Source organism: Pithys albifrons, chromosome 2 (genome assembly GCF_047495875.1).
Source record: "Pithys albifrons albifrons isolate INPA30051 chromosome 2, PitAlb_v1, whole genome shotgun sequence".
Taxonomy (NCBI): Eukaryota; Metazoa; Chordata; class Aves; order Passeriformes; family Thamnophilidae; genus Pithys; species Pithys albifrons.
In genome coordinates, this window is record NC_092459.1 from 114154254 (window position 1) to 114166928 (window position 12675).

General features: G+C 45.3%; 1 protein-coding gene across 5 annotated transcripts in view; it reads right to left on the reverse strand.

The window, feature by feature from the left end:
* The window catches only part of PLCB1 (phospholipase C beta 1), a 346939-nt gene that overhangs the window by 135982 nt on the left and 198282 nt on the right, over nt 1-12675 (reverse strand). For all 5 annotated transcript variants that reach the window (XM_071582157.1, XM_071582156.1, XM_071582161.1 and 2 more), the window contains exons 4-5: nt 8448-8588; nt 2048-2127 (exon numbers count right to left, since the gene is read on the reverse strand). In XM_071582157.1, the coding sequence (XP_071438258.1) occupies nt 2048-2127; nt 8448-8588 (221 nt within the window). The remainder of the gene's footprint in view (nt 1-2047; nt 2128-8447; nt 8589-12675) is intronic.

A 12675-nucleotide genomic window follows, 5' to 3' on the forward strand; every position in this document is an offset into this window, starting at 1 on the left:
GGAAGGTAGAAATAACAGAAAACAGGGAGAAAATGTAAAAAAAAATCAGAACTTTAGTTAAAGCAAACTGAAAATATGTGTCTGAAGAACAGTCAAACACCCACCAGTACCTGCCACCCAGTACAACCCAAATGGCAGTTTTTGTTACCCACCCCTCCTCTCAAATTAATCCTATTCTTCTCCTCTGACCAAACCACAGGAAAGCTGCTCAAGCTGTTCATTATTGTGCCTCCAATGCTCCAAGTGACTGAACGTCATAAACAAAAAACCCCTAATTCTGGTCTAATGCAATTTGCTTTTCTATTTCAATAAAAGGGTTCTGATAGGACTGCAACCAACCTTTTGCTTAGTACAATAATTATAATGGAGAAATAATTTAATCTTCAAAGTCATAGATTTCTTAAGTGACTGATTTGGCATCTGTGCAGAGGACCTGGGAAACCTTACAGTTTCCAAGTGATTTATTAATTAGTGGGAAAAGACACAGGAATGCCATGCTTGCTTGCTACTGAATCTATGCAGTGTGTCCAGTGACTTCATCTTTAATTAATATTGCTTGAACAGCTGCCAAAACCCAGCTCCAAATCAGACTGGCTGTGCTGTGGGATAACACACCCCTCCTCTGGAGTGGATAGGAAAAGGCCCATCAGGTACAGCCCCAGCCCTGTCAGCAGAGCCCTCTGGCCACCTGGGGATCTGCGTGGGAAGAGGCAAGGAAATAGTATCCAATCACTCTGGAAATCCACCTACAACCCACAGCCTCTGGAGCTGGTGGAAGTCACTGGCTCAGATTAACACAGTCCTCACTGTCAACACGCAGAGCCAAAAGGAAATGTTCAGTGTTTGCACCATGTACACTTTGTTTGCCAAATGCACCATTGTCTGACAGTGTTGGGAGACACAAAGCTGCAGTTCCAGCAACATCCAGCTTCGAAGTTTCCTCAGGAATTTCTGCTGACTTCAGCTGCACCACCATGAACACCATGAGAAGGAAACAACACACACACACTGCACATCCCTCCTTCCAGAACAGGCACTATAATGAATACATGGGATTAAAGTTAAGCAGTTGGGAACCTTCTAACTATGTGTGCACCTAATAAAGTTATCCCTGCACAGCCTTAGAAAGTCAAGGAAAAGGGTGGGTTCAGTTGCTTTGTGGATGGAGGCAGTTTTAGGAACCAAGGGCTGGACTTGATGATCTCGGAGATCTTTTCCAACCCAATTAATTCTATGATTCTATGATTTAACTGCACCAGCCTCTGCCTGCAAGCAGAAATGAAAAGGTGTTTGGGGAGGACACTGAGCTGGCTTTAACCAGCCAACTCACAGGCTGGGCAGGTGCAGCTCCTCCTGCAGAACCCCAGAGGGGCAGTGAGTAACCCAGCCCAGCACCATCCCTTCCTGGCAGGCCTTGCCCAGCTCTTCCCAAAGCCAACCCTTACACAAAACTCCCTCAGCCCATGCACTCATCAGCAGGGAACCACTAATTTCAGTTGTAGTTCTCTTGCCTTTCAGACCTGTGTTGCACCCCAAACAGTCCCACAAACAGCTTTTCTGCTTTGTTGAAAACAGCCCTGAATCTGCCCAGCAATCCAGAGGAATGGACTCCCAGCCTCCCTCTGAATCACAGGAAAACCAGAGGGATCAGGCTGAGGAAAATGCATCCTGGCATTCCTCATTTTTTTAATCAATAGCAGAAAAAAAGCAAAATAAACCAGAAGCAAGTCTGTCCAGAATATTCTTTCATTTCATAGAGAGCTTCAGGCTACAGCTGAAACCACAACTTTGGCACACAAGGGGGAAGGCAGCATTTAATTCTGGTTTTCCTGCAATGATTTAGTCATTTACAGGATGAACCTCTAACAAGATTTCAATTGAAATGACTTCTAGATAACAGGCTTTTTAGAACCCCAAGAAGGGAGGGCCTGTGTTTACAGAAGTGACAGGGCTTCAAAGCAGAAACAATAGATGACAAGGTGACTAAGAGCAGGGAGGAAAGCAACAAAGAGCAACAGCCGCAGCTCCAACGGTGCCGACCACTTACGCCTTCTCCAGAAACGCGTCCCGGGACATGTTCTGTGCCAGCAGGTTTGTTGCCAAACTGAACACTTCGTCTGACCATTCCTGCAAAGGGAAAACGTGATTAAGGGAGGCTTAATTTAGATGTTTACTTACACAATGCAAAATAGTTTTGAAAATTATACTGTCGGGAAAAAATGCTTAATTAAAAGCCTGAACTGGATTTTTCCAATTACAGCTTTCCCTCCTCATCTGACAGGCCTGATTTTCTCATGTTGCAAAAAACATGGAGACTGTTACAAATGAAAGCTCTGACTATCCAGCATCTTACCAGGCAACATAAGAAAACAAGCTTAAAAAACCCAAACCAGCAGAAATATACAGGAATACTTTCAAATTACTCCAATGTACAGGGAAGATGCAACTGGAAACAGAACAGCTCTTTCCCCCCCTGCTGTACATCCCTACACAGCTGTCCTACCACTCACTCCATTATTTTTTCCCTGTTGGACTCTGTTGTAGGAACAAATGCCACAGAACCATAGAATGGTTTGGGTTGGAAGGGGCCTCCAAGAGCATCTTGTCCCAACCCTCTGCCATGGACAGGGACACACCAGGTTGCTCAGAGTCCCATCCAACCCAGCCTGGGACACTTCTAGGGATGGGGCAGTCACAGCTTCTCTGGGTAACCTGTGCCAGGACCTCACCACCCTCACAGCAAAGAATTTCCTTCCAATATCCCATCTAACCCTGCCCTCTGTCAGTTTGAAGCCATTCCCCATTGTCTCATCCGTACAGACACTTGTCCAAAGTCCCTCTCCAGGTCTCTGGGAGCCCCTTTAAGGTACTGGAAGGTGCCAGAAAGTCTGACCTGGAGCCTTCTCTCCTACAGGCTCAACAACTCCAATTCCCTCTGCCTGTGTCCATAGGAAAGGTGTTCCAGTCCTTTGAGCACCTGCTCATGAGAAACTTCCCATCTCTGCTTGCAGGCTCTGCTCTTCCCATGGCTCTCCCTCACTCTTCCTTTCTATTTTCCTTGCTGATTTTTCTCATTTCCATGCCCATTGCTGAAGTGCTTCCCTCAATCCCTGACCCCTCCCTGGTTCCCAGCCTGGCTGATCCATGCCCATAACCTGCAGTTTAGACTCTCACTGTCAGTCCTGCCTCCTCCTCCCTTGCAGGTCTGTCCTGCAGCTTTTCACTGACAACTTCAGCACATTTTCCTTTCTGCCTTGGTGTTTATTTACAGCCTTTAACTGCAAACCTCTTTACTCACAACGCTGGTTTTGGATTGGCTTCGTTTCACCGCTTTAAAACAAAGAGATGAAAACCAGCAATGCCTTTGCAAATGCTGTTTTACTTAGTGAGGTTTTCTGAGTTTTCTTTGAAACTAAAATTGCATTTCTTTTCATAGAAACCCAAATCCAAAATGCCCATTGCCACACAGCCTCTCAGATGCATTCTTTGGGAGGTATTCCCTTCTCCTTAGCTTTTCTTTTTCTTCAGGAAAAAGGGGGGGGAAAGGGGGATTTCACGCTGACAAAAAGGGGTAACAATGAGAAGTATCACTGACTTCCAATGACAGAAACATTCCTACATCACTTTGAAGCTCATGGGCTTGTTGTACCTAAAATGCCTCATGTTTCCACACCATTAGGTGATTGATTTAAGAGAGGTTCTGCAGCTTGGGGTTTTTCCCCTTTTTTTATGTTTTTTCCCCCTGAAGTTCTCAGATCTTGTTCCTGAAACAAGTCCCTCCCAACAGGGAGCAGACAGGACTGCCCACAAGCCCAGTGCTATCATGGCCCTTGCTGTGCTCCAGCCCACTGACCACCTCAGCCCTGAGCAGCTGAGACAACACACTTGGTGGTGTTTCTGGCCGAGAAACTTCCTCCCTCGGACACAGACTTGTTCTGGAGGCCAATCAGTGTGGCTGAGACAGTCCAACCCTCCACCTTCTCCTGACCAGTTCCATTTTAATTCTTTATTCTCTTTACTTCTTAGGTCTAATCTGAGAAACCAGGGGTGTAAGAAGGCAGAGGAGGAGGAGGCTGGTCCTTTAGCAACACAACTGCTTTGCTGTGACTCTTGGAACAGAAAGCGTATTAAGTGCAGCATCTGTTTTTCTTCTTGGCAACTCATTTTTCCAGGCTCAAAATAGGCTCATCTTGTAAACACTGCTTTGTTTAGGCACTAATAATAGCAGCTCAAACCTCTCCCTGTGACACCAACGGCTGCAGAGATTAATGGCAACACAAAATATTATTTGGAAATTGAAAATATGTTGGCTTGGAACAGATCTTGATAGACTTTGTTTTGATCTCACTGGTTCTGCCGGGTTTAAAACCAAAATACTTTGCAGAAAATAGAAGGAGGGCACTTCAGGAGTATCCCACAGCCCAGCTCTTCCTTCTCATTGTCCCAATGCTTGTTGACAGGAACGCAAAAGGAACTCACTTATTATGTGCCTGTCACATGCATTATTTATATAAACAGTCCTGCCACGCTCCTTTCCCAGCTCTTCCTGGCTCCCCAGGGCAACGACAAGGCTCTTCCCAAACATTCCAAGGGTCCCCTGCAGGCTGGGCCATTCCCAACGCTGCGGGCGCAGAGCATGCAAGCCCCAGGCAACACTTGCTCGTTGTCTCTCCCATTTCAGGGTCTTCGTTCCAGCCACGACAGAGCCACGGCCAGAAGGCCAAGATCAGCCAAACCTGCCAGGGAGCTCATCCCCTTTCCAGTGACCCCTCGGCAGGAGGGGAACAGCAGCCTGGAGCACAGACCGGAGAGATCCAGGCGATGCTTGGGGCTGGCTGTGATGGGCTCGGATCACGCTGTGAGCCAAGCTGTGTCCTGCTGCTTCAGCTACTGACGGGCTGCGTTCCCTCGGCTTTGCCGCAGGGAAGGAGCACAGCCCATCCCGACTCCGGGAATGATGAAACTCCAGAGGCGGCGCTCGGGGACAGCGCCCCACGGGGAGGGACTGGTGTGTGGAGACAGAAAACAGCCCAAAGCAGAAAGGTTGGAGCAGCCTCACTGTGGGAGCCGCAGGCTCCTGGACAGATGCAACATGAAAGGAAAAGATGAATCCGGGTTGTTTTGCAATAGGACTCACCAGTGCCCACACATCCCCCGTTTGGGGGCAGAAGAACCGAGCCTTTGACAGTCAGCTCCAAGCAAGTCACATCCAGCACGGTAAGAGCCTCCTGAACCTGCTCTCCTCTTGGCTATGCCCTGCTATGCCAGTTCATTTCACATCGTTCCTGGGAGCTTCGCTAACGAGCTGTGAGCTGGTCTGTGCTTTGGCAGGGGTAGCACAGAAGCAGCAGCTCCTTTGGAAATGTGCTGCTCAGTAATTTCTCTCTTCCATTGCAGGCATCAGGACACCAACCAAGACATGTATCGCAACAGAAGAGAGGAGACCTTTTTCATAAGAAAAGACAGCACAGAGTCTTGAAAACACTTTCTCCAAACGAGAAGTGACTATGTGTGAAGACAATGTTCCTCACACATTGCTCTGTGGTGGGAGGTTAACAAAGCAAGCTGCTGAAATTCTACAGTTTCCTTTCCTTATGAATTTTATTTTGTAAAAAACCCCATATCAAATGGATGTGAATTTATATGGTTTGCTTCAGCATTTTACTATCCTGATGGAGCTCTGGGAAAGCTGGAAAAATAAAGATGTATGCTGGAAGGCAGAGTACAACGTGACTGGTGAATCATCCTCCATGACACCGTTTTACTTATGGAGGAATTCATCAGCTCTTGGTGATGGATTTTATCCAGAGCTTATCAGACTGAGGAGAAACAGATTTCCCTGGGCTCTGGAGAGGGGCCTGCAAGGCCAGGACTGGCCGTGCAGCAAGAACAGGGTTGGCATGAGAGGCACAAAAGGGAGCGAGAGGAAAGAGATGGGAAAATGAGAAAAGTTACTGGATTTGGGAAGAGAATAGAATACTGTAGGGCAGACAGAGGTTGACAGGTTGGGAATGGAGACAGAGAAAAAGAGCATCTGCTCAGAACAGGATTTGAGAACAAGCCTCTTTCTTTACCCTGGCTGTGCAGGACTGTGTGGAGGCTCCCAAGGAAACCCTGCCCCAGCACACTGTCATTTCTGGCTCTCTCATGCACCTGAGCAAAGCTGAATAGCCCAGGGCTCGTATTTCCCTTTTTCTCATAACTTGGCCATCAGACGTGGCAAACAGAGTTTATAGTAGGAAAGAAAGCCCTCTGCAAAGGGAAAAAGCCTATAACTGAATAATTTCAGCTGCCTCACTAAGACCACTACATCTCCTTTTGCTCTTCTCCTTAAGAGAGGACCAGTCAATGCTGCCCATACAACTTGAAAAATGAGGTATCACAAAGGCAGGACTAACAAAACCTCAAATGTTCATGCACTGAAAAGGAAAGATGGGGAAGATTTCCACAGGCATTTGCTTTCCCAGGAACATCAGAAGGAGGAAGGGTCAAAATCTGATGTGTGGCATTGAAAACTTCTTGTACTGACATTCCTTCCCAGAGCTCCCTGAAGGAATGATTTGTGCCTGATGTGCTTATTTATTACAGCTTCTCTGAGTCACTACGTGGAGACAATAAGGACCAGATTCTGTGGTCTGCCTCATCTCAAGTTGGGAAACAGGTTAAAAAAGGAAGAATTTTTAGATGCCTTCAACTGTGATCAAAACTGTTTTCCCTCAAACAATCAGGATATTGAAGATGACCTCAAAGCAAGCACAGCTAATCTGCAATGCTTTGAGAACTGCATCCCCAGGCCACAGAGCCCACTGGATCAAACAGTCATTTCTGCCTCTCCTGCATTCACAAATACAAAGGAAGACTTGGACTCTTAGGAGTTACTCAAGATTCAGAGCAGCCAAGCTTTTACAAAACTTCATTTTATCTACTGTATTTTAAGGTTCTGCTATCAAATAGAAAACTGTCCCCAACTACCCATTTCAGTGCTGGTTTAGCAAGTGGATTACAGTTCACTGATTGCTGTTAGACAGGAAGGTGCAAAAGGAGGACATGCCCTTCTGATTGGGGTGATTTTCCCTGCTCCTTCATAAGGGCTAAACAATTTCTGCTGGTAAAGCTTTAGCATAACTTTTCCTCTCCCATCATAAACTGAGCTCCATGTTTTTCCCTGAGGAGTTGCTTCAATCACTCCATTCCTTCCCCACCCTGCAGAGCAGAGCTGAGCATTTCCAAGCCTGAGGACAGCCCTTCCCTCTCAGCTGCCCATGGACCACCACACTCATTTTGTTTCTGTTCCTTCACATCACAGAATGCCTGCAGACTGTGGCTTTGCCAAGCTGACCAACTGGCCGGAGAAGATTAGCACAAATAGAAACTTGGCAAGCAAAAATATCCCCCTCCCCAGCTGAAGGCGTTCACACCATGACTGTTTGCACCTGGTGTAACAACCCCTGTGGCCTGTGAGGTGGCAAAGTAACTCCCCACTGTTGGGGAATCACAGCAGGCTACAGAGAATCCTCCTTTTTAGCACAGCCCAGTGACCTGGAGGATGCAAAAGGCAGGTTTGGAAGGGTGGTGTGTGCATGGTTACCTCAGGCTGGAATCAGTGTCCCCACAGGAATGCAAATGGAAAGGAGTAGCTTTGGAATGTCAGCTTGAAACAGAGAAAGCAAAGAGCTCCCACTTCATTAAACAGGATTAAGTTGTATAGAAAGTGGAAGAAGGATAAAAAACAACTCCCCAAACAAGTGCTAATATCAATTGTGACTTGCTTGGCACACACAGCTGTGTTTTATGTTGTGTGTTGGACAGAAATGAAGGAAGTGGATACCTGCATGGAAAAAATACTCTTTGCTAAGGTAATGGTGTTGAGCACACGGTTCTTATCAAGGGCCATCAGGCAAAATGTGAGGCCTAAAATTGCCCTCACACACGTGAACGTTTCTGTTCCTGTTCAAAGATAAACAAGGATAAACAAGGACAAACATCCCTGAGGAACAAGGCAGAGCTGCACATTCCCAGCACTCTGGTACAGGCCAACCTCACAAAGTCAGCCATTTACAAGCTCTGTTCTTACAGATGATCCATAAGCTGCACACAGAACAGGCAGCAAAGGGTAGTAATTCCTGAAATTATTTGTATATAGGTGTATTTGGAGAGTCACAGGGTAACAACTCATAGCTGAGGGAACATCTGTGTGTACCAGTACTTTCACAATGATTATTTGGGCTTTATAAGCAACACTGTGAAGATGAGCACACAATATTGGGGCCTGAACTTCGCTGAATAAACATCTTGGGGAAAAAAAATGGTTGCACATTCCTCCTTGGGGAACTGAGCAGCACAGGCCTAGAACAGAACTGGGGCTCATGTCACAGCGATTTCCACCTCCACCTCATTTATCCACACCTCAGAACATTCATTTGCTAAGCCAGAGGAGTGTGTGTTACCTTTGCAATGTCCTCCTGGAAGGCCACCAGGTTCAGGTAGGATATATTGACCAGGTCTGGGCCGTAGACAACGGTTATCATGCGATTCTCCAGCCTCCCTCCGGCATTCCCGGCATCCAGCAGCTCCCGAAGCTTGGGATCCTGCAGGCAAACACAGCATCAAACATCACAAATTGTTTGCAAATACCTAGGCCAGAAGAGGTGATTATTTTTGCAAATGCTTCAATTTCGAGAACTCGTTTTTGATGCGATGGCACTTGCTTCTGAGCCGGTTAATTACTCATTAAAACATTTGAAGTTATTAACCTGGAATAAAAAGAAAATCAGTGCTGTAAATCCCTCCAAGCCCTTGAGCTGGGGATTGGTACTGCACAGACCAAGAGCTGTCCAGCTGATGGCTGCACATTCCTGTTCTCCAAACTCAAGCACATGCAAACTGTGCTGCTTGGCAGAACACCACAATCTGTCCAAAGGCTGCTGCCCTCAGCAGAGAGATCCTCTAGGATTTCAATGGATTTTAGATAAAACTGAAGATGAGAACTTAGTTTTTCCTAAGGAATTAAGAGGACTTCTGGAACTGACTGTCTTAAACGCTATGAAATGGAAAATGGAATTTTAGTGAACTCTTTCTTTTTCATGTTCCAAAGGTCATGCATTATTTGAATTACTAGATACATTTCATTGGTATTTAGTTTTTAAGTTTTTTTTTTCATTTTATATCCAATATAGAATCACTGAGGTAGGAAAAGACCTTCAGACCATGGAGTCCAACTGTTGCAAGCCCAGCATTAACCCACGTCCCCATGCACGGCACTGACACATGTGTTCAACCCTCCAGTGGTGACTCAGCCCCTTCCCTGGGCAGCCTGTCCCAGTGCTGGGCACAGAAATGATGCACATTTCAGGGAAGCAAAGAGAAATGCAAGGATTTTTATCCCCTATTAATAGCCTGCCCCTCTGTTGCCTCGCTGGCGCCACGAGTGTGTGAGTAAAAAATTCAGGTTACTTTGAGACTCTGCTCGTTTCTATTTCTGTTTCAGCTGCAGCTTTTCCAGGAAATGCACTCAGTGTTTTTCAAACTAAGAAAACTACGTGGCCCTCGGCCTCATGACGAAGTTTGTGAAGGCAAAGGCAGATGAAAAGATGCCCTGCCTGACGGGATCCAAAGCCTTGAGAAGGGCCAGTGCATTTGAATGCTCAGTTTTCCTACAAGGCAAGATTTTTCACTCTGGTACAAATATTGAAAAATGGCCAGCAAAGAGGATCCCCATGGGAAGAGGGAGTCTGTGTAGAGATCAATTATTCCAGAACTGACACAAAAATATTCTGCAGTTGAAATTTCACTCTCCACTGAATCTCTTCCCTGCACTGGTTGCATATATTAAGTGTTTATAGTGGCACTTAATAACACAAATCAAATTTAATGTAACAGGACAGGCTTAAGATGGCCATTTTGATGGATCTGGCAGGAAATCCTGTATGAACTGGACCTCATCTAAAGGGCATCTCCTGACTGGGATCATATCTGCCTGTGGGCTAAGGAGTTAAGTGTCTGCTCACCAAACACCAGGTTTAGGGAAGCATTGTGAAGGATGATGGATAAACTGGAAAGAAAGCACAAGGCTGTCTATCATAGAACTCTGAGTCTCCTTAAATACAGGGTGTGATGGCAAGTGTTGCAGCAAACAGAATAATCCTCTTTAAGGGCTCTGTAAAGAAGGAATACGATTGTGCTCTGAGACAAAGGCGGTTTCATGGGTAAACAAGTTAATCACGGGCTTTCACCTAAGAGCGGAACACAAGAGGGATATAGAAACAGTAGTTGTGTTCCAGAGAGGAGGAGACGAAAGAATAGTATCATGTAGATCTGGGAGAGGAGCTACAGGAATGCCCTGAAGTTGCTAAGTTAGTGATAGTGTATTACTGGGTGTGTTACTTTCTCTTTTATTTACAGGTTGGATAGTACAAAGCTTTGTTTTACGTCTGTGGGAGAGCAGAATTCGTCCACTTTTTACTCCGTACCATTTCAACCCCAAATCAGACAGATAAATGCCCCTGCTCAAGGGCCTGTCTGGGAACAGCATCATTCTTTCTGAGCTCAAACTGAAAGGCAGCGTCTCTCTGGTTCCATTCCCTTCCACGTAATTGTCATTCCTGCCTTCCTCTTCCTGCCTGAACCTCTTGCTCACAGTTGCGCTCCTGGTGATGAACTGCAATCACGCCAACAAAAGAAGAAAGCCGATAAACCTTTTCCTTCAGTATTTACAGTCGACCATAGGATGTCTCAGTGATGAATCATCCTCTGGTTAGACTAAGATACGCATTAGCCACGCAGCACAAAGTGAAAAGGAAACGTGTTTGAAAAGAGATGCTTTTTCAAAGCAAATTCATCAAAGGAGGAGTTATCCGGGACTGGCTCGGGAAGGTTTTCAGAAGTGCAGAGTAAGTGGCAAATCAAGCAATGTGAGTGTGAATTTAGTTTTCTGAATCAAAGAATTTTTCGCCAGGTTTTAAAGGCAAGAAATTAGGGAGACCATCCTCTTTGGGCTTTTGGGTTGGAATGGCTACAACGCTGAATTTCTCTGCTGTTTCAGACTAACAAAATCTGAGGCACACAGTCCATTACAGCAGCACCTTATCCTGTCATCATCCAGCACTTATTAATAATCATAGAATCGATTGGGTTGGACAAGACCTCCGAGATCATCAAGTCCAACCCTTGGTCCAACTCCAGTCCATTTACTAATGGGCACATACTGTGTGTCCTGGGCTCTCTCAGTGTAACCTGCTTAAAATACGTATTTTTAATAAATACCTTTAATATCTTTTTTAAATAAAATTTTTTAAGTTCAGTGAAAGAGAATAGTTTGGCTACTAACACACTTCACACCCTTTCTGCCCCTGCTGTGGCTGTGTTTGCCCTTTAAGGTGTCATACATTCATCAAGAACTCAGCCTTTAGCTGATGCTCCAGGTCAGATTATTTAGTCATTAGACCTGAAGTTCTCGAACTTCGATTCCAAAGCACACTGTTATGTCTCCACATGAACAGCTCTGCTCCCTTATTACCACAATTAGCTGCAAACACTACCAAGGAGACGAGCAAAGAACCCTTTATCACCATCTTGAAGACTATCAAAGCTCGATGAATCAAAGCCCTTTTTAAAATGTCAGCGAGTTTTCCTGGGGAGATGATAGGAAAGTACAGGGAAGGGGAAAACCAAGCAAGGAGCAAGACCAGATTTAGCTTCTTTCCGTAAATGACATTATTTTGATAATTCCATTTTGAGGAATGAGAATGAAAGTCTGCTCCTGTTTGGAGCTGCTTTTGGTAGCCTGGCTCATGGGTGGACAGACTGAGTTTGGGCATAAGCTCTTTGCCAGTCTGGGGACTTATGAACACATTGAGCTCTTTGGCAGATATTCAGAAGAATTATACTTATTTATTATTGATTATAGTAATTTTTGAACACCTGGGCTACTGAAGTTCCACCATGTTCAGGAACATGCCCCTGGGATGCCCAATGAACAGCAGGACACACAAAACTCATCAAAGTTCACTTTGTAGGGCAATAATTTCTCACATTAACTGAGGTCAAAAACCATAAAAAATCTTTATGTTTTCTAACAAAGGAGCATCTTTTTGACTCTTTCAGTCAAAAGGAATAAGGGTCAAGTTGTTTCTTCCCTTGCACTGAGGCCTGGAAGGAGGTCGAGCTCAAGGACTGCGCTGAAGACTCGCCCTGGAAGCAGAACAGGGAAACCAGCATTTCAGATGTGACACCTCTATGCTTAAAGGGATGACAGATCCCCAGAGGGAGATGGAATTCAGGAGGCAGGCCAGGACAGGAGGTGACAAGGATGGTGTTGGCAGCCAAACATCTTTAGAACCTATTAAAAATCAAATGAGTCATGTCAAGTTGAGGCTAGAGTTGGTCAGAGGACTATCTGCTCATTCCATAGAAATCCCTTCCCTATTTAGTTCTGCTGTCTTGAGAAAAATCTCAAAGAAAATAACCCTTAAATCAATCTGAAACAAAACCAGAAAACTGGAAAAAAATAACCATAAACATACATTAATGTATTAAAAACAAGCTTACGGAATTCCTGCAACTTTCATGAACTAATGCAGAATAATGATTTTTTGTTCAAAACCAGGATTCTGTAGACAGACAGATAAAAATACATTCCAATCAGACTTCCAGAGCTTCCTTCTGTTGCATTTTGCT